Raw genomic sequence first — 21947 nt, 5'->3', positions numbered from 1 at the left:
ATCTAATAAACTATTAGTAGCAGCTTTAGAATGTTGAGTAGTTCGGCACCAACACTTTTAAATTCTCTCCTTCTCCCCCTAATTCTCAGTCCAGCACTAAGTTTACAGTGCTTTAGGACCCAGGCTTCCAGATAAGTGGATAAAGATCTCAGTAAACTGAGGAGAACAATGACCTAAGTTGAAACAAAAAACACAAAATTCATCTCAGAACAAACATCTACTTTCTTCTCAACGCCTCCCCACCCCCAATTAAAGACTGCATTTTCACCAATGTCTCATTTGTGTGTAAGTCTTAGGTTGTCTGGAGTTGTTTTGTTTTGGTATCCACTTTACCTCTGAGGACAGACAATAACCTGAATAGTAGTCCCACTAGCACTACTAAAACTGTGGTGTGTATACAACAAGCTACAGTTAGCAGGAATTGTATTAACAGGTATCTGTAAAGTGAAGTGAGGAATCCTGGTTTGATGCCAACCAAGGTATCCTGATTTACTGGACCTTTCTGCATTCATAACAAATTAACTTGGGTTTAATCAAACCACACTTTATTGCATTATCAGTGTATAGCAATTCCTTGATTTGGTTTTGTATATTGCATTTTCTCCCCATTTAGTCCATTCCGTTTCTTTGTATAAGAACAATCATGCCATCCCAACCTTCAAAAGTACAAAAACATGCAAACACATGCCTCAATGCATTTTGTAAGGGTTTATGGAATTTAAAATAGATACCATTGTGCAAAGATTTATTTATGCAGATTACTGGCATACAAAGAAGTGTTTTTTTGTAATGTATTCTGACATTAGCAAGGAACTGTATTTCAAGGCTCAGAATGGGAAACCCCTGGTTATATAACAATTGAGCAATATTTTATATGGGTGAAAGATTGCTTCCTGGCAGCCCTTCTGCACACCCATAATTACACAAGCTACTACATCGCCATAAAAATAAGTAGATGCCAGCGAGAAGCTATTTGTTATTTTTAAAAATATATTTTTATTTGAAAATGTTTACAAAATTCACTTATCAAATTACAACTAAATATAATATGCAACAAAAAATGGTCGGGTCAGAAAAAACAACAAAAAAGTGGGTATCCTTCAACTACATCGGCACTGGCCTCCTCAAGCCAAGTATCCCATCAGGACTTTGCCAGACAAGCCTGTATTTGTATCTGTACTCCAAATCAGAAAAATTGCCATGGATCAGATCTTTCAAAAACAAGAAGATAGCATGTCAAACAAACCAACTGAATGAAAGCTGTTGGATTAGTACATTTAAAATTCCATGACATTTATTCAAATACATTTCAAAAGGATATAAACATCTGTTTCTGTTCAAAACGTTAGCACCTAGGTTTGCTTAAAACCACTTGGGGCATCAATAACTCCAAAATGCAATATAAGCACATAAATAATGTCCGACCAGGGCATCAAAATACAAAATCTCACATCTTTGACTCCCAGAAATATTGGGCTAGGGTTCAAGCTATTCTTAGACTGAGATTTCTCAGAAGTAACAACAGAAGAATCACTTTCATTCGATTTCAGGGTTGTAAATCCTGTGTGCCGATGAAGTCCAAATACCATATTCATTCTCAAATATTTTGTGGAGCCCTGGAGAAAGATGCAGAAATCAAAGATCTTGTTCTTTGGGCCGGGCTGTCACCCTCTCCAAACCAAAATTTCAAGAATACAATGGAGTAATTGCATAATGATATAGCGGATTTGGTGAAATGAATTACTTGGTATTTATAGACATTTAAGGAGTAATCTTGCATTAGATAGTAGGGCCCTTCTATTCGTTTGTAGGGCAGTAATTCTTCATTTACCAGGATTTCAGTATTCATAACATCACATTATCTTGGCAGAAACATGGTTGGTTTAACTGTATCAGGTTTAACTAAGTTGGTTTAACTGTATCAGGGAGCAGCTTTGTCAGCTTGTAATGCCTTTGATAACTTGTTTGAAATCCCGTAAGTAATTCTCTATCTACAGTCATACAAAAATCAAGAGTTTTTTAAACTGACATCATTAAATATATTAATTGAATTTGTGGTTAGGGGGATTGGGTTTAAAAGCCGGTATACCTCTGTTGAGAACAAAGTAGCAACCTGCCAGTTTATAGATTTGATAGAAAGTAAAAGAAATGAGTTGGGGGCTGTCTAAAATTGTAGTTCCCAAGCATGCCTGTTTCCTGGGTTCTGGAAGGCTCAGGGGATTTACAAATTCTTCTCTTGCGCTGGAGGAACATTCAGCTCTGCTGGGTTCAGAGGGACAGATATTTATCTCACTGTTTGGTTGTGAGTTAGCCAAAATGAATATTTTTTTTGTAATGATTTTTTTTATTTTCATAAAGATAGAAATATAGGATGCAACATGAGTTGTTGATACAAAAAGCAGTAAATAAAATATAATCATCATTTGAGAATATACGCCCCCACCTTGACTCCACAGTGATATAAACTTTTGCCCAAAACTCTAAGAGCCATGAGTCTAAGAGCCATCCACATTTCCACTACATTTAAAAAAAAAAAAGGCCTGTTTAGATATACAAAAGAAAAGTTATTACTAATCAACTTACTTGAGAGATCGTAGACCTCACGTTAACTGCTTGATACAATCTAAGAGCTATCCTGGCAGATATTTCTAGGTTTAAGTTAAATGCTTAACATTAAAGAAAATGAATATTTTTCATGATTCCTCAGTGTTAAGCAAGTGGGTCATGGATTGTTCTATCCCCTTCAAGGGGAGGCTTTTCTGAATTGTCCCTTGAGTGTGTATCCTGAAGCTCTTTAATAAGTGCTGGTGACAGTGAAATAGGAGATACAAATGATCAGAATGCATCTTATATCTATATTTTTTGTCCATTTGAATGGGGGTTTTAACTGGACATCTATAACCCACCACAAGCCTGCTTGGGAGTGGCAGGTAATAAATTAAATAATAATAATAATACTAACCTGAAACTTTTTAGCCTTTACCAAGCGGCCAGCAAAAACCCATTGTGCATCAGCTGGTAATCACAAAGGCACCTATTTTAATTTTACTCTTACATTTACACCAAAAACCTTCTATAGTTCAACAGCACTGGCAACACATAAGAGCTGTTTGGGATTTAACCTTTTAAGCATTTTCTATAATCCGATTAAATGAGATATATCTGGAAAATTAAGATTGTCTCCTCTCCCTATAATTTTACATTTGTATCTGGAACATGTATTTCTTGAAAATCCTGCAAATGATGTCAGTCATTTATCAAATGTTATCTGTGGGGGGGGGGACAATTAAAATTTGAAGTCAAGGAACACCAGTTTACAGTTGCACCAATCCATCTGGGGCTTCAAACATGCACATAAAAGTTGGCTTTCGCAGACATTCCTTGAATGGGTTTGACTTGCCACTTGTAACCAGTTGCTCTGTGTGAGAGTCTCATTTCTGATCCAACAGCTATGTAATAGCATCAGTCCAACGGAGGGTGCACGGAGTGGCCAGGGGTGCAAATACTTTGCCCTCTAAAGTTATGCCTCTCTGACTGGCATTTTGAAAAGGAAGGCAGGGACTGGGTTCACCAAACAGCTAAAAGGTTTAAACTTTTGTTTTCTGTGTACATGTGTAGCCCTGCCTATTCTAGGGACTTTCTATTGGATCACAGCCATTATTTACATCTTCTCTTGCTAAGGAACACCCTGGGAATATTAAAAAAAATATTAGAACTTTTATAAAAATAAAGCTTTCATCTTCATTGTTTTGTCTGATAATGACTTCTGGATGTACATGAGAATGCTAGTTAAATCGTGTTAAGCAGCGAACACAAAAACATGACATCTGTCAAAACAGCCTTCCAAAACAGGTGCACCAAAGAGTTCTGAAAGTGACACAGGAATCATCTTTCTGTCATTTGATGTATGTTGAGTGTTGTTTCCACCAGAGGTAATTCTGGAGAAACCTGGTGTCTTGGTGGCATTTGATACCTGACCCTTTTCCAGAATCTGGTATTTGCAGAATAAGACTGACACTTTATGAGGTCCCCTTTCCATCGGATGGCTCCATGTTTTTGCTTAATGTATTGAATGGACTCCGGCATGTTACTGTAATCCTTGATTTCATCCATTTCAATTAGGATTACTTTCATTCCACTATGCACAAGAGCATTGTATAGAGCTATCTGTTGCTCAGGATCCTCTTCTAATAATTTGCAGCTTGGTGATCCTGAGTTTAAAATAATTATCAGCCTTCTGCTTTGCTTAATAGTTTCATCAATAACTGTGACCAGAGCTGTAAATTAGAAGAGATATGTGCATCAAAATTACAAAAGAGTACTAGACTCTGCAAAATAGTCATCTACTGTAACAACAACCACTGGAAAAAAACCGCTGATCACTTGAGCTTTTAAAAAATGGTGCTGAGTTTAGCATCTAAAAAGCATTATTGACAGTAATAAAGTCAAGGGGCATAGATCCAGTGATAACATTTCTCACCACCCAAGTACTTAAGTTCCTCTGAACTAAATAGCAATTCAGATACAAGCTACCGATTGCAAGCAAGCCCATTTTTTTAAAATTGGGGTAGAATGTATCTTTCCAAAGATTAAGCAGTAATCTCCTGGTTTGCTGTAAAAAATAACTCTGTTACATGTCAGCTCCTGGATCATGCCCCAAATGAAGGTTTACATTGATTGTTGTTTCAAATCATAATTTGGCGGTGATGATGGTGGTAGAAAGTGCTACTAAGTCACATCTGACAAGGCAACCCCGTGGGGTTTTCAAGGCAAGAGACTTTCAGAGGCAGTTTGCTGTTGCCTGCCTCTGCATCATGACCCTGGTATTCCTTGGAAGTCTCCCATCCAAAAACTAGGCAGGGCCAACCCTGCTTAGCTTCCAAGATCTGATAAGATTGTGCTAGCCTGGGCTATCTAGATCAGGGCCAAGCAATCAGTTAGGATGGATAAAATGTAAAGATTAAACTGTGTTTTGTCTAAAAAGCAATAATAAAAATGAATGCTCAAATTTTACCTTTTCCTGGTAGGTCATCCCTACCAAATATAAACAGAGTATATCCACACTGTTTCTCCAAAACTTCAGGAAGTACTTTCAGAGCAAACTGATCTGGGTTGTGGGTTTTTGGATACAACACGTATGCATCATAGACCTTCCCATCTGCAACTAAGAAGCACAAACCAAGGTGACTTGCAGAACAACAATTTCTTATTTCAGGTCTAGTATATCTATGATGTTCTCATTTAAGCTTTCATTTACCAGCCAATGGAACTTGTATAGTATATTTAAGTGGCTTATGAATCATCCTGATTTAGGGACATGGTTGCAGAGATTCCTTATGTTTGCTTCCCATGTCGGTGGTTACAACAATGCTTTGAAGTGTGGAGACTGCATGGGAGGGGCTGCAATGGGTGTGCATCTAAAGCTAACATTGCAAGTCCCTGCAGCTAGAATGACAATTCTGTCTACAAAATCTTCACTGATCATTCAATAAAGATAACACTGTTCCTGTAACATAAAAACTGGTCTTCATTCTTAGTGGTTACCACTAGCCTTCTTATCCTGATAGCTGTAAACATTGCTATTTGCCACTGCTGGCTTATTTTCTGCAGCTTTGCCTCTGGGTAAAGATGCAGCTTTTATTTAACCCATTCACAGTAATTCAGAATGTGATGTGGAATTACCTTTTTTATGAAGAAACTGATGGCATGACTTTCGGTACCAAAGTATGAGGTCAATCCTGAACAACATGTAGATTAATACAAGAACAATTGTAATAAATATCAGTGCAGCAAGACCTCCAGCCAAGTATCCAGTATAATGTCTGGCTGCACCAAGAAACAAACAAACATTAGACAGTTAAATCAATTATGCATACCACAAAAGCAGTCAGTTTGTTTATTTTACAAAATGTGCATTTTACATTTCTGCCTTCACTTAGACTGCTAACAAATTAAAACACAGTAGAATCAGGTTTTAAAACCATTAAACACACCCCAAAACCCATAATTGAAACAATTAAAACCAGAGCTAAAATACATACGAAACAAAAGAAACAATTAGAAACACTGGGTAGGAAGGAGGGATCACTGAGGGGATGCCAAACAAAACAAACAAGTTTTCCCTCAATGGCAGTATATGGGAACAGAAGAGACTTCAAGAGCCACTACCAAGAAGGCCTCCTGTGTGATTACTGCTGCCTTATCTCCGAAAGTGGGGGCACCACAAGCACTATAAGCAAGGCCTCCAAAGACGATCTTAGTGGTTTGCTAGGGAATAAGTGTTCATCATGTACATCAGTCCCAAACGCTATAGGCTTTAAAATTCGGCATTATCACCTTGATTTACAATAACAATATCATCAACATAGTAACTTGCAAACATCTCCTTCCCAGCATATACATAGCTATATGGGTGAGGGAGTATCACCCAAGCAAAAGTTCTTCAAGGCTGTTTCCCATTCTCTGTCCTACCAGTTTCCATGTCCTGTCTGCCAGACTCCAACCTTTGGCTATATCCCTGACACTTAAGATCTGAGCATATATGGAACTCTGAGAAAAGGGAAGGAGACTATCACATTTTTCTCAGTATCTGTAGATTACTGAATACACACACACCACCATAGTCATAAATATGGTCTGTACTTTGCTTACCACTGCTGCTTTGTTTAGGATAATCCCAGACTATACAGAGGAGATATTAGTAGGAAGATGGGAGAGACTGTCATGGCTTCTGGTCTGGCAATCCATATCTTTCAGCAATAAAGGTTAGAAGAAGGGATCTGCCATCACTAATTTTTCCAGTTCTCTATTACTGTTTTATAAAACAGTTTGCAAAACCTGTTGTTTTTTTTCTTCATTTCTTTTAAAACTTGTTATCTTTTCCTTTTTAAAATACTTTTCACAGTTGAAATAAATTACTAACAAACACTGAATGACATACTTGGGGGTTTCACCGAGATGTATGCTGCCACTTCCCCAGCATAGCAGACAAACCACTCGCCATAATCTTCTTCTTTCAGTACAGTGATGTTCAAAGACACTATAGAAAATGGCCCTTCTTCTTTTCTGTTCAAAACAAAAACACCAGAGTGAAGATCTACACTCATGATCCATGTGTCCTCATAAATAAAGCACTGCATTTGGATCTGGAGAGAACTGGTAGTACTAGTTCCAAAAATCTCAGCTGTGCTGTCATCTAGTTGCTAGGTATGAAGCCACATCAGCCATATTCAGGGCAGATTCAGCAGTACAAAAACTTGATATGCTGTAGTCCCCTCAAGGAACTATACCATCTCATTTCATGTTATATATAAAGTGCAGCATCCACATGTCAACATATTGGTAGCAATTTCACTTTCTTGCTTCGGGCAACACAACCCACATCCATTTCTGTGTAGAAGAACTCCCAAGCATCAGACTGCCTGGATTCTGAAGAATGTTGTATGGTTAGGGTTGCTAACTTCCAGGTAGTGGCTGGAGATCTCCCAATTTTACAACTCATCTCCAGGTGACTGATCAGTTGACCTGGAGAAAATGACTTCTTTGGAAGGTGGATTCTACACTTTCTCATAGTTTAAACTAAACCCACTCACACAAAGGAAAAGGCAAAGTTAAGATGGTGCAATAGAGGATATAATTTAGGGGCAAAAGTAAAGTTACAGCTATTTTGAGAAGATGGATTATATGGCATTATATGCCACTAAGCCCCCCCCCCCCCCGCCAAGCCCACCCTTCTCAGGACCCACCTCCAAAATCTCTAGGTATTACCCAACCCAGAGCTGGCAACCCTACATGAAAACACAGTCTTCAAGCCTTCTGTGTCTACTGCCCATAAGAACTACAAGCAAGATACAGAACATGATCCAAATGTGCCTGCATCTGCAGTTCGCAGGAAAAATCTGTGAGAAGCAAGTTATTTGCCAGGGAAGACTGACTCCTCAATGTTCTTTATTGTTATGTGTGATTTGGAGACAGCCCCTCCCCACGAGCATACATGTGGCAGTTAACAACATAAAACTCATACATATAAGATTAAAACAAAAACCAATATCAAAAACAGAAGTAAAATGCTCTGACAATTCCTCAGTAGGGCTAAATTATTCAGATGCTCCTAATTTCCAGATTCCCATGGCAGGAAAGTGGGGAGGAAAGGAAAGAGGCCCATCTTGATATTATGTTTGCATGATTGTTATGGCTTCAGCTTCAACTAAAAATTCAAATTCCAGCTCAAAGTTACATAATGCTCATTCTGGTCTCATCTGTAAGCCTGGAAGGAGTGTCATTTCTCAGGCTCTTTGGACCTTTGATAGCTCTGATAGAACCCACATCTCCGCTGGCTGCTCATTCCACCAGGCTGGAGCAACCATCAAAAAGGTTGTGGTTCTTGTTGAAGCCAATGGGGGCCAGAGACCACCGATAGTTGAAACTAGCTGAGTGCAATGCTCTTCAAGGAAAATGGTAAACAATAATCCAAGGTAGCTGACAGAGCAATAACTATTAATTCCCATCAATGCTGTTCTTAATTCTTGGTGCTGGAATTTGTTTTTACCTGCTCTGAAAATAGGCATTTCTTGACCAATAGGCAACTTTTGACCACTGAAACATCCTTCAGGCTTCAAGAAACCCTAGAAGGGGTGCAAATGTGCAGAATATAGCATAGCTGGGAACATAGCTTGGAAGCATAGCTGGGTACATGCCCACCCAAGGCCCCTTCCCTTCCCAGCCCCTCCAGGCCCATCATTGGTCGTTTTGGGAGGTAGGGTAGGTCGACATTACCATATATGGTCATATCATCCAATAAATGTATAACAAATTTTAAAAATATATTTTAAATGGATTAACTCCCACCCTTTTGGAAAACCCTTCTGATAGCCACCACACCATCATTTCCAGGGTCATCAAGAAACCCCAGGATTTCACAAGACCCTGGTAGAGAAAGCCTACATTAGACAAAGAAACAAGTGAGTTACTCTTTCAGTTCTTTATTTACATACAGTATAGATACTTACTGATATCCTTCTTGAATTCTACCATCAAACAAAAGATCAACTAGGGTTTTATTGACCTTCCAGGATATAGAAATAGCACTATCTCTGAAAGTTGATACATTGCACTCTACAAACACATTGGATCCTGAAATGAAAATGACAACAGAGGCCTTTAAGTTAAAATTTTACAATGGAATGAGAACAGATATATTACCCTTTCCTAAGACACAGTTAACTGAAATAGGATGCCTCCTAAATTTAGATGGGGCAATTAACAACTATTAGGAGATGGAGTGAAAGTAGTAACAACTGGATCTCCACCAATGTTTATGAGGGTGTTCCGTCAGAAAACTTGCTGAGACCAAATTGAAAATAAAAATTGAAGGCACATTTAAAATGAAATCACACTTTCATGCAGTTTAAACTAAACACACTCACAAAAGAGATGACAGAGTTGAGATGGTGTGAAAGGGGATATAATTTTGGGAACAAAAAAAAGTTATAGCTATCTTCCATGACATACAGAAGTCCAGTAGAGGAAACAGCAGGATGACCAGCATTCAGCGTGCATGTATGAATTCAAGGACACACACACACAAGAATGCTCAAGTGCATGTCTTTAAATTCGCAGATTTGTTTCTAGAGGCTAAGGTTGAGCTGCTAGCCCTTAAAACAATGAACTTGAATTGATTGTCAGTGTGAAGCAAAGAAATACAAATCAGATGATGGTTCTGTCATTAGTTGGGGCAAAACCTTTGAATGGGTTCCCAGAGATTTCCCAGGCAAGTTGCATCTTTTCACCTGAATAAGAGCCAAAATGTAAATAGATTTTGCCAGAATGCAAATTTGAGTTTGATGATCCAGTGATTAAGGAAAGGAGATGGCTTAAGTGGTGTAAACAAATTAATTAGAATAAGGAAGAATCACTGGTGTGGCAGAAAGGGGAAAAGCATGTGAGGTAATCAAGCAATTAGCAAACTCCTGGGTGCTATTTGCCTGTCCGTATAAGCAATCTGGAGGGAAAGAAGGGATAATCCTCCCCCTTGTGGACTTATGTCGCCTGCATGATCTAGGCGTCTCCCACGGCAAGTGGCATCCAGTTATAAAGTGACCCTTTTGTTTGCTGTGTACATGCAAATATGGCTGGGTCAGTTTCCAAGATGAAATTAACAGGTATTTGCACATTTCTAGCCCAGTGATTATATATTAATTTAATATCATGGTGAGATGCGGACAATATTAACAAAAAGGAGGATTGTGAGCTGAGGAGGGGACTGGTCACTAACAATTCTGTGTCTGCAAGCTGGAACATACAATTCTGTTCCACTCCGTATGCTTTAAGGACCCCTGTGGCTTCCTCCCTATTTTCAGCTCTCTGGAGATACCTGAGGTATTCACTGTTGCAGGCCCCTTCACATATCTTTGTGTGAAGTGATAACGGGATGGCAAAGTGCCTCCATCACTGCATCCACCAACATATGGGGGAGATGGCCACCAGTTTTCCAGCCTGTCTGCATGTCCTGCCTGCATCTTGTGTGAACTAGCCAGAGAGAGCATTGCCTTTAAGTTCCTGAATCACTTGAATGTGAAAGCATTATGTGCTGTCGTCAATAAACTAGGTAGAAAAGGGGGCCAGAGGGAAAATGGAAATAGACCCAGTGTTTTTAAAAAGAGAGTGGAAGAGATGGTGAGGACAAAGGAACACAAGAGCAGAAACACAGGGGAGGTTACCAAATATGGAGAGCCATATTAAAGAGAAACACAATGAAACAGTCCAGCCGCAAAAGCTTGTGGGATACATTTTGACAGCTACTGCACTCATTTCATTTGACTACTACAAACAAACATGGATACCTATCTGGAAGTATCATAGAAAGTTAAGCGCAAGAGAGAGAAAAGTGGGAGGCAGAGGGAGAAGCTACTAACTGGTAGGTGACAATCTCTGGGAAACTGAGAGCAACAAAAAAATGGGGATACAGCACAGTGCCACTGAGGGCCATTTCGCACGGCTTAAAAATAGCACAATGGTTGCTAATTGAAAACGCTACTAATTTGGCATTACCCACGACGTCGTAGACAATCTGCAACACTCCTGAAACTGATCAGCAAAAAGCGCTTCATTTTAGCGCTTTCAGGGGAATCCAGAAAAGTGGATTCACCCTCCGGATAGCGATACACTCCTGCAACCAATCTGCAACACTAGCGCTAAACACCTGTGCGTTACCATTGTTGCGGGTTCTTCAAAGTCCCTCCTCCTGAGCCTGTCCTCCAAACTTCCGGCGAAGCGATCGCCATTTTTTTTTCTCGAAGCGAGCGGGGATAAACGCACCGGCGAGCCTCTTTCTGTTTAGAGGCTTCCCTGGCTTCAGTCCTTCACCTTTAGTCACTAAGCACAAACCACATAAAAGCCCGTTTGCTGAAATAAAGTCCCTTTATTTTTTACACATTAATTCAGCCCAAAATCGGGGCCGTGAGAGGGGGGGGGGATTTTTTTTTTATCACTCGAGGCAGCGTGCCAACGATCATACAATCAAACGACAGCTCACATTAGGCAGCTGGATGGGTCTCTCCGTTGCAAGGAATCTACCTAGATTCGTTGCTATGGGTCTGTTTTTTTTTAAAAAAAAACCTTTCTTAAAGGGAAAGGGGCTGTTTGGGAGCATGCTAACGGCTGCCCATTGGCTGCTTGACGGCCAGGGGCGGGACGAGCTTGGCAATAGCGCTTCCTTTCTAGCGATTTCTGCCGAGACCAGAAGCCTGTGGGAAACGCTAAAAAACGCAACTGATTCCACTACAAAGCCAGGTGTGCAAAACGACGAATTCCACTATTTTAAATGGCGATTTTTCATTCAGTGACCAATTTGCAACAAAGATCCCCGTGCGAAATGGCCCTGACTTGGATTTCTAACATGAATCTCCAAGGATATCCAAGACTGAAATGTAACTAGAAAACCCTAAAATTTCCTTGCAGCCCAAAGGTGATATGTTTTTGGCCAGTCATTCTTATAGCTATCGCCTTTAATTAGATTCAAGTGGGTAGCCGTGTTGGTCTGAAGTAGCATAATAAAACAAAATCAGAGTCCAGTGGCACCTTTAAGACCAACAAAGATTTATTCAAGGCATGAGCTTTCGAGTGCAAGCACTCTTGTTCAGACTATGAGGAAGAGTGATTGCACTCGAAAGCTCACGACTTGAATAAATCTCAGTTGGTCTTAAAGGTGCCACTGGACACTGATTTTGTTTTGTTGGCCTGCATTTATATCAGCCTTTCTCAACTTTTTAATGATTGAGAATACCCTGAAACATTCCTTAGTCTTTGAGAAACCCCAGAAGTGGTGTGATCATGTAGAATATGGCTGGAAAGCATTCCTGTGTATATACTTACTCAGGGCCACTCCCCTTCCCATCATTGGCCATTTTAGGAAGAAGGGCAGGTTGTTGACATGACTCCATATTGTCATATCACCCGATAACTGTTTAACAAGTTTGAAAAATATATTTAAAAATTTATTAACTCCCACCCATTCGAGAAACCCTTCCAGGGCTATCAAGAAACCCCAGGGTTGCATGAAATCCTGGTTGAGAAAGCTTACTTTAGATAAAGAGACTGAAGATAAAATAGAGAGTTACCAAGTTCAGCTTCAATTGTGTTGTTTCTTGGGTACATAATCTCAGTTCTTTTTCTCTCTGGACTTACTGGCATGAAAAATTAAAAAGAAGCACTTTTTGAAAATATGCCTTTATGTTCAAAGTTCAGGTAACACATATTAAAACATGTATCATCATAGGGCTTTAGAAAGTTCAGAGCACAAAATTAATCCTAACAAACCTGTATCCAAGTAACACAGATGGGCAAATGGAGAATTTTTTTAAGGCTTGCTGAAGGATACTGCCTTGTCTCTTAAGTACTACATTATTGTATTCTAGTAGAATTTGCAACTTTCACACAGAGATGGGGAAACCTTCAGTACAGCCACCTTGGCCCGGACCCTCTCCCCCAAAAAACTAATCAGAGTTGTGAGGCTACCAATTTGTTGACACAGAAACCCCCAAGTAAACATTACTTGCAGTGGCAAGGCAGTGACAGAGGTAGTGACAGAAACACTACAGGAGTTGAGAAACAAATGACAGCAGTCAGCTCACGTTCTTTCTTAGGGCGGTCGAATGAAATGAGACATGGAAGACAGGAGTGTTATTTATGAGACAGCCCCCATCTGTGTACTAAGTGGGGACCGAAGACTATGGTTGCCCGTGGAAAGCTGCATGTGGATGAGGGCAGTTACTTAAGCTGTCCTCAAGCTAGGGAGAAAAGTAGCTCCAAGCAATGGAAAACAGCCATGTTTGAAGGAGGCACTCTACTGCACATTCTTTTTCATACTCACCACTAATTAAATGGGAAAGATTCAGGCACACAAATTCATGTGAATTTGGGGGGAGATGGAAAGGGAAGGCCGCAGTGGAGCGGAAGGAAAGTTGCTGAAGGTGGAGGCAACACTCACAACACCATTGCTTCCCTCTGTTATATTGCTTTCCATAGGAGCTCTTCCAGCAAAAATTATGGACTTCCCCCTGCTCCTGATGATGGGTACCAGAACTTACAATCAGGGCTGCTTTTAGAGTGTTCTGCCTCCACCAAGACCATTTAACCTGCACTCAAAATTGTGCCTGAACAAGAAGGAAGGAACCAAAAAGAAGGGATTTCAACCAACCCCTCCCCTTGAACCACCTCCCCTACCTGTCTTGCAAGTATAATAGAAGAAAATGAAACCTGATACTTACTTGCAACCTGTTAGATTCAAGACATTTCTCACTGGTCAAAGGGAACTCTCACTCTTGAAAGAACATACCCCCAAAATCTTGTTGGTCTCTAAGGTGGTACTGGACTCGAATCTAACTGTTCCATTGCAGACCAACATTACTACTTGCTTGAACCAATCAACAATCTCAACAGGCGAACAAAACTTGGATCCACATGTATTTTACCTTATTATGCACTCACCAAGACACCACTTTCCTTGATGGGTATTCAAAAGGGATTTACAGAGATGGTTTTCACACAGGCAAGAGAAGATTAATAGACGGGATTTCTATAGCTGGAAATAGAAGGCCCACTGAGCAAAATATACATTTGATTTTGAAATGCTCACTTCCACTTTCGGTATGGCACAAAAAGTAGTTTCAGATGACACACCATTGTTTAATGGTGATGTTATGTCATTAGTGGTAAGAGTATTATGATATTTTAAGTTACAAACCTTGACTTGTGCAGCTTGAAATTACTATTGGGCATTGGTTGAAAACCCAGTGACGTTAGCAGAATTCTGCACTGAAAAAAGTCCACAGCTATGAGTCATTAGGAAAGGGTTTTTTTATATTCACCATCTTAACTGTAATTGTAATTTTTGGAGGTATTGTGATTGTTTTATGGGGTGTTTAAATTGTTATATAATGTTTTATTGTTAACCACTGGGAGCCAGCTTGCTGCGAGCAGCGGTATACAAATCTAATTAATAAATAAATAATGACCTGGGTATAAGGGAGGATTTCATTGGTTGGAAGGATTTCTACCTGCAGATCTTGCTCCCACTCCTGCTATAGCCCCAAATTCTTCCTGAAATGCTGCCCCAGGAACACAATTACCAGGGGGAGGGGGTGGCATTTTCAGCTGCAGCTGGAGTGGGAGGCAAGAAAGTCATGCTCCCTGAGCAGAAATCCTTCCACCCATGAAGTTGCTTCATTGGGTTCAGCACAATACCTGGGAGTCTTTGGATACAAAATATTTCTTTATCAGTGAACTAATAGAATGCATTCACTTACCTATAGCAATTACCAAAACACTTCTTGAAATGTTATATTTGTTCCCCGCATAAGTGTATGTTGTTTTGCATTGGTACTTTCCAGAATCATTCAAATTCACATTGTTTATTATAAAATCCTTGCTGTAGAAGCGATATCGTTCCCCATCCACCAGCTGACATTCCTAAGTGCAACCAAGGTAGTTCTTTTTCATTGTGCATGGCATGCAAACAGAGTACACTCAAATGAAACACAAGATGCTTCCTACCCACTTCCTGTAATCCCAGACAAATCCCACTTAGGATCCACCAAAGAACCTCTGCTTTATGTAGCCCAAGAAAAGTCCTAACAGGCTGCTGTTCTGGTTTACACCCCATCCTGCTGGCAGTGCTGTGTGGCTTGGACCAAGTCTGTGGCAATGGGTAGGGTGATGTCAACCTGCCCCCCCTCCCAAAATGGCCAATGATGGGCCTGGAGGAGGTCAGAAGAGGAGGGCCCTGGGCGGGAGTGTACACAGCTATACTCCCCAATCATATTCTGCATGATCATGCCACTTCTGAGGTTTCTTGAAGCCTAAATAATGTTTCAGGGAGCTTTCAGTGGTAAAAATGGTGAGAAAGGCTGGAGTAGAGGATCATTTGTTAACTCTTTTCCTGTTGCCCCCAAGGGCCGCACAGCTTGCTTCTGTTCCATTTTGATGGCCCAGCCTGCATCTAATAGACAAAATGCTAATTTAGTTGAAAGAACTTTATTAGAGTTCTGAAAATGGAAGTACCACCATGGAACATATCTCCAGTTGGTGGACTGTAGCAGCTAAGAGACTTAACTGTGCATCAGGAAGCCCCTGGTTTAAATCTCATATTAGCCCGAGGCTAGTCACTAAAACTGTCCTGGAAAAAATATCTCTAGTTTATGATTACAAGAGAAACACAGGTCTGGGACTCCATGTTCCCCTCATAATCTTAGATATTTTGAAATTACTAACCAAAGTCTAGCCTTTTAATACTGTTAGAATGTAGCCTGTAGTTAAAGGCCACAGAGGAAATAATTTAATTAAGTCTGTACCTTAGACCAGTGAACAGTCAAAGCATTCATATCTTCCTTAAAAGTGGCCAAGGAAGGACACACAATCCTTGCATTTGATCCAATTGGTATCTCTTGCTTATAGGCAAGTTCATCATGAAAACATTGGCCATCAGTGTCATTGAAAACTGCAACTCTCACAACACGTGTGTAACATCTTTCTGACTCCCTGTAACCCAAAACATCATATTAAAACATTTTTTATAAAATAAAAATTTCAAAATAAAATATATGCACCAAATAGAGGATAATCATAATACTTCTTCAATACCCAATAAAACAATAACAACTGGTTATACTTTCCAAAGTTCTGAGAGCAACAGCATTCTTCTCAAGCTATGCATCACACACAATGAGTCTTTACTTTTCTAATGTTTCATAACTGCTAGGTCTGTGGGAGTCAAGGAATTTGTAGTAGTTTGTAGTTGGGTTAAATCCCCTGCATCTGTTCTGCTAATGAAAGCATTTTCTACAGCCATAAGAAAGGTTTTCCTCAATGTCAGAGGCCTGAATAACCTCTTGCATCAGTGAAAGTCTCCTTGTACTGCAAAAGATGCTTGCAAGAGCTAGCCTTTTGTGATTATATATACCAGTATGGTTCAGAAATTTCCAAATTAAAAGTTCTCCACAGACTCCCAGTTATTCCATACCACTTCCAAAACCCTATAACTTGGTCTCCCCATCATATATGCATGAAATTAAGGTCTGTTGTCTGACACTTCCACAATCAACTTGATTAGACTTTTGTATACACCTTATGGAGCAAGACATCAAAACAAAAACATCTTAGATTCAAATGATTAAGTAGATATGCTGATGCCCAGATACCCAAATCAAGCATTTTAATTTCCCTGCCATTTGTTTCCATCTATTTTATAATCTTCCTTCTAAATCTTATACATAAAAAGGTTTTAGAATGTTTTGTTTAAAAAATTAACTTTTATGAACAACACTATATTCTTCCCTACCAAAAGCATACTCATAGAATAATGAGAGTTGGGTCAAGTAGTCCAATCCGCTGCACTATACAAGACACTTACAACTCTATTACTCATCCACTCTAACCTGCCACCCCCTTGAACTGTAACAGAATCAGGCTCTCCGTCAGATGGCTATCCAGCCTCTGTTTAAAAATTTTCAAAGATGGAGAATCCACCACCTCCTGAGGAAGCCTGTTCCACTGAGAAACTGCTCTAACTGTCAAGAACTTCTTCTAGATGTTTAAACGGAATTTCTTTTGAATTAATGTCATCCCATTGGTTCTGGTCCGTCCCTCCAGAGCAAGAGAGAACAACTCTGCTTCATCCTCTGCATGGCAGCCTTTTAAATACTTGAAGATGGTTATCAGATCCCCAACCTTTCCTTATACGTTTTGGTCTCAAAACCCCTCACCATCTTTGTTGCCCTCCTCTGGACACACTCCAGTTTGTCTACATCTCTCTTCAACTTGGTTCCCAAAACTGAACACAGTACTCCAAGTGAGGCCGAACCACAGCAGAGTAAAGAGTGAAACATGCTTTGTTGGAATTTATAGCCACACACTGATTCCATAAATATGAACTTCTGTTTTTGTTTTTGTAAAGAAGCTCAGCCTTAGAACAGGAAAATAGTAACACAGGTATCTTCACTTGGAACAATGAAGAACCATTTAGGACCTATTCTATTAAGTAGCACTATAATCTTTTAATTATATGCTCAACAGACACAGACCTGCAATCCTATGCAAAATCACTCCAGAGGAAACCCGCAGAGGAGCAAAACTTTGAACTTTTGTAACAAATCTATAGTTTTGCTTTGCAACTCTTAAGTGTACATTATAGGAAATTCCAGTTGGCCATCCCAAATCCTACAATAATTGGTAGATTTTTCTCAACAGTCTTTAACCATTAAGATTTTCAAATAACTTTAGAACCTTGTTTTAGTGCATGTATCCTATATTCAAATAAATGGTTCATAATTACTTAATTACTATTGGAAGAGAGTTTTATGGATACCATGGGTTGTCAAAAAGGCAAATAAATGGGTTCCAGATTAAATCAATCCTGAATGCTCTCTAGAAGCTACAATGACCTAACTGAAGCTATTGTACATTATGAAAAGAAAAGAAACACTGGAAATAACAATAATTCTAGGAAAATAATGTCAGGCTGATCAAAGATTATAGCATAATTGATAATTTTGAACAATATCTTGAAAAGTTTAGGGTTCCTCTGCAAGAATTTATAACTGAAAACCAGTGAGGAACACTTAATTTTTTTATAAGTAATATTGAAGGACCCGCTTGTGTCCCTGAAGATGTGAGTTAAGAAGGGACCAGCATCTATTTATCATGTGGATGTGGGAAATACAGCCAGGATTGGCTGTCAGGCAAGAGACCTTCGGACGTGGTTTGCCATTACCTGGTCCTGCATCATGATTCTGGTATTTCTTAGAGGTTGCCTTTCCAAGTGCTAGCCAGTGCCAACCCTGCTTAGCTTCCAAGATCTGAGGGAAATGGGCTTCCCTGGGCTATCCAGGTGGGATGCAAAAAATGCAAACGTCAGCACACTCTATTAAATCCATTCCCAAGCAGCGCTAAAAATTTGCATGCTTCTCTATGACATGAACATTATCACTGGTAAAGCAAAAGCTCCCTCCTCCCCAAAAGCAACACGCACAAAAGTAAGTCCTGACCGTACAATACATGTGTAGAATCCAGAATCTTGAAATTTTGCAGGAAGAAACCAAAGCATGTTATCACGTTGATGTATTCTTGAATCTGTTTTTTTAGTTACAGGCTCTTCACTTCCATTTCTATACCAGCTCAGATTATAGGTCTTCTGGTTAACGTCAAGTATTTTGTCCAAATAACAATCAATCACAACAGGTTGTCCTACTATGACCCTTTCCAGGCCAGCATTCTCAATGTCATCATCCTGAACAGTGCATTTCTCTACAGAGAGGGGGAGAAAGTGAGTTAAGATAGCAAATGAGATTTTCATGGTTCTTTCAGGAGAAAGCAACTCCTGCTATTGTCAACAGGATGAAATCAGATCTGCACAGGCTTTGCTGTAGACTCACTCTCCTTCGTGGCTGGGGGACTATATTTCACATTGCCCATTCTTGTTTCATTCCTGCTGGAGCCAAAAAGCCTGCCAGCACAATAGCCATCAAGCTAAAAAGGCATTTAATTTTTATGCTTTATTTTTATTGAGCTTCAAAAAAGTAGAGGACATGGCATGGTTCAGAGAGGGCATTTGCTTGGCATATTCAAACTCTGGCATCTCTAGCTGAAAGGATCACGTAGTTAGTCGAAGGTATATATATAATCCCCAGAGGCCCTGGACAGCTGCTGCCAGTCACAATACTGACTTTGATTCAATGGTTTGATTCATTTTAAGGCAGCTTCACATTTTCAATTACATTCTATGATGTCTTCATGTATATTTCTATCAGCTGCCATAACGAAGAGCTAATAATTTTGATTGTACATGGTAGTGTCTACAGTAGCTTTTTCTCTCAGTGTAGTCAAGGAAAATATAACCTAAGTGACCAATGCCAGTATTTATGATTTGTGTGGAAAGATAAAACAACCCAATATTCTCAAGTTTCGACCTTATAGGCTGATCATATTGCAAGAATCTGAACTTGCACTGAACTGAGACTCTACCCGGAAAAGCACCTGCTTATAGAAATCAAATACACATATTGCAGGGTTGTGTTTACAAAACTATAATCCAAAAAGCCACTCCCGTGAGCTAATTAAATGGCCTAATATGTATTTCACTATATTTTTTAAAGTCCTTTTAAATAGGCAACTGGAAAGACCTCAAACTGGATTCCATGTAGCACCATAACAGGGCACATTTTTAAAGCACAGAACTAAAGCATCTGATTATTTAATCAAAAAGAAAAGTGTATGTTTTACAATTATCTAATCTTCCTCACTCTAGGTAATGGGAAACTTTCCCACAAAGCATTACTTCTTCAGCTGTTGACTCAATTGCGGCACTTACCTGATTCTACCAAACAGAACAAAGTTAACACAATAGAAAGCCACAATGTAGACCTCATGGTTTACTACACAGGAGGAGGCTATTGGAATCTACACAGGAGAGAGAGGGGGGGAAAGTGGTCAGTTTTACCACCCTAAATCAATTTAATACATCTGTACATAGTTTCACACTACTTACCATTAACAAGGTTTTGTTCTCATTACTTTGGACTCTTCCCCCCACAGGGTATCGTAAATATTAGACAGATTCATAGCTTGCAAAGACTTGTCACAAAACACAAATTAAGTCAAATCCCCCACATACCCCCTTGCTCAGAGAGGAACAGAGATGCCCCTGTGGGACCGATCATTAGTAACATCCTCTCAATTGTGAGGATCAGCATTTTTAAAAATCATTTGTTTGTGCTCCTTCAGTGTTTTCTGCCTTGAACAGAGCTACAAAAGGCTTAATATGCTCAAATATCCCTGCAGCGTGTTTAGACTTTAAAATAGTCATGATATTCTTCACATTTTACAATTATGTTAAAGAGAGGGAAATGTTACTTTCTGAAACATTTCTTTACCACAACACAGAAAAACCACTACACAACATAGCCTGAAGTGAAAATAATTATCCATGTGGAACCAACTGCAATAACTGACACATGCTAAACCTCTGACTGTATAATTATTTCTGCCAAATGAATTTGCCAGAACAGGTTCCATCGACATCCAACAAGACAGAAATGGAAAACAACAGAGAGTAGTTACAGAAGTGGCTTCCTGCAGGTTTGACCAGTTTCTGCCTTCAAAAGAGGGAGAAGACGGCGGGGATTTGCAGCAGTATGGAATAATTATCTCACATTTAACTTTTAATGATCTCGTATTAAATCAAAACACGAAGGGAGCATTTTTTTGGGATCTGAGCAAAGAGGTTTGTTCGGTAAAGAAATTAGAAAAGTTACATTAAAATGTAACTGCTCGTATGCCTTCATACAAGAAATGCTACATAACACACATAGCTGGATCAGAAACAGCAATTTGAAACTTTTCCACAGGCCACTTGAGGTACAAAACAAGTTGGGAGGTTCAGTTACCCAGTCTGACATTGCCACGTGGCAGGGGAAGCAACAGAAAACCAACAAAATAGAATCACCCCTTCATATTACTCACTGTTCATTCTCAGATTTTAGTTTTCTTAAAATCTAAGAGAAAGCAATATTCAGAAATGTATAATGAAGGGATCTTTAAAAGTCTCACATAAAGCAGTATGGGATTTCTGATTCCTTCACCCATCCCTCTGAGGTTCTACAACCACACCAGTACCAACGAGAGCACTCGGTCCCATCTTCATGGTTGTGTTTCACTGAGCCACAACTTAAATGAACGCATCCGCTTCCTCAACAAAACCTATATGAATTCAGTACCGTCACGGGAGTGAGAATGAAGGAGGGGAGGAAAAATAACAGGAACTTACCAAGAGCCATCAAAACGTATTCCCCGAGCCTTCAGTAGATGGTAAGAAGTTAACGCAGGTGCTTTCAGTCTCAATTGATCACATCTAGAGAGCAAGACAATTAGAGGAAGAGTTCCTCAGCCAATGTCAGCAGGGAGTGGTAGGTGAGGCAACTACATCTGGAGATTATGTGGGAGGGAGGTAAACACTAAACCAAAGTGGAATGTAGTCTGATGCGGAAGATCTGATATATAAATGATTCATGCTTGCAAAGCAGAACTTGAAAGCAAAATGTCAAGCAAAGCTTGAAATAGCCGTTACGTTGGTTGTAGGCTATTTTAGCGATCCCCAACCTGTGGGCTGCGGACCACATGTGGTCCGTCGACTAATTGGAGGTGGGCCATGAAGGACGCCTTCTCTCCCCCCCCCCCCGGCCCTTTACAACACACTTCGGGTGTCATTGTCTCCCATCACTCCCAGATGGGACTATCTCGTTGCAGAGAAACAAGCTCAGGGTTCCCATTGGTTTGTCATTGTCATGAGTTAAAATTTCCATGAAAATAAAATGTTCCTTATGTTCATTGTTGTGGCGTGTCTGTATCTTATTTTGAAGGGATGTTTAAACATTACCATAGCGATCAGAGAGCGTTAG

At 39.7% G+C, this 21947-nt stretch overlaps 1 protein-coding gene across 1 annotated transcript; it reads right to left on the bottom strand.

The window, feature by feature from the left end:
- Positions 1–1025: 1025 nt before the first annotated feature.
- On the bottom strand, positions 1026–21454 carry LOC143840255 (interleukin-1 receptor-like 2). Its single transcript, XM_077343558.1, has 11 exons — positions 21317–21454; positions 19862–19950; positions 18540–18798; positions 15849–16035; positions 14805–14967; positions 12618–12683; positions 9009–9132; positions 6941–7065; positions 5683–5826; positions 5015–5164; positions 1026–4277 (listed from the first exon to the last, which is right to left on the bottom strand). The coding sequence occupies exons 2-11, from the start codon at positions 19917–19919 to the stop codon at positions 3886–3888; spliced, it is 1668 nt and encodes a 555-aa protein (XP_077199673.1). The 5' UTR covers positions 19920–19950; positions 21317–21454; the 3' UTR covers positions 1026–3885.
- Positions 21455–21947: the final 493 nt, after the last annotated feature.

This window comes from Paroedura picta, chromosome 6 (assembly GCF_049243985.1).
Source record: "Paroedura picta isolate Pp20150507F chromosome 6, Ppicta_v3.0, whole genome shotgun sequence".
NCBI lineage: Eukaryota > Metazoa > Chordata > Lepidosauria > Squamata > Gekkonidae > Paroedura > Paroedura picta.
Note: the sequence above shows the minus strand (reverse complement) of the source record. Positions and strands in the feature narration are given on the sequence as shown.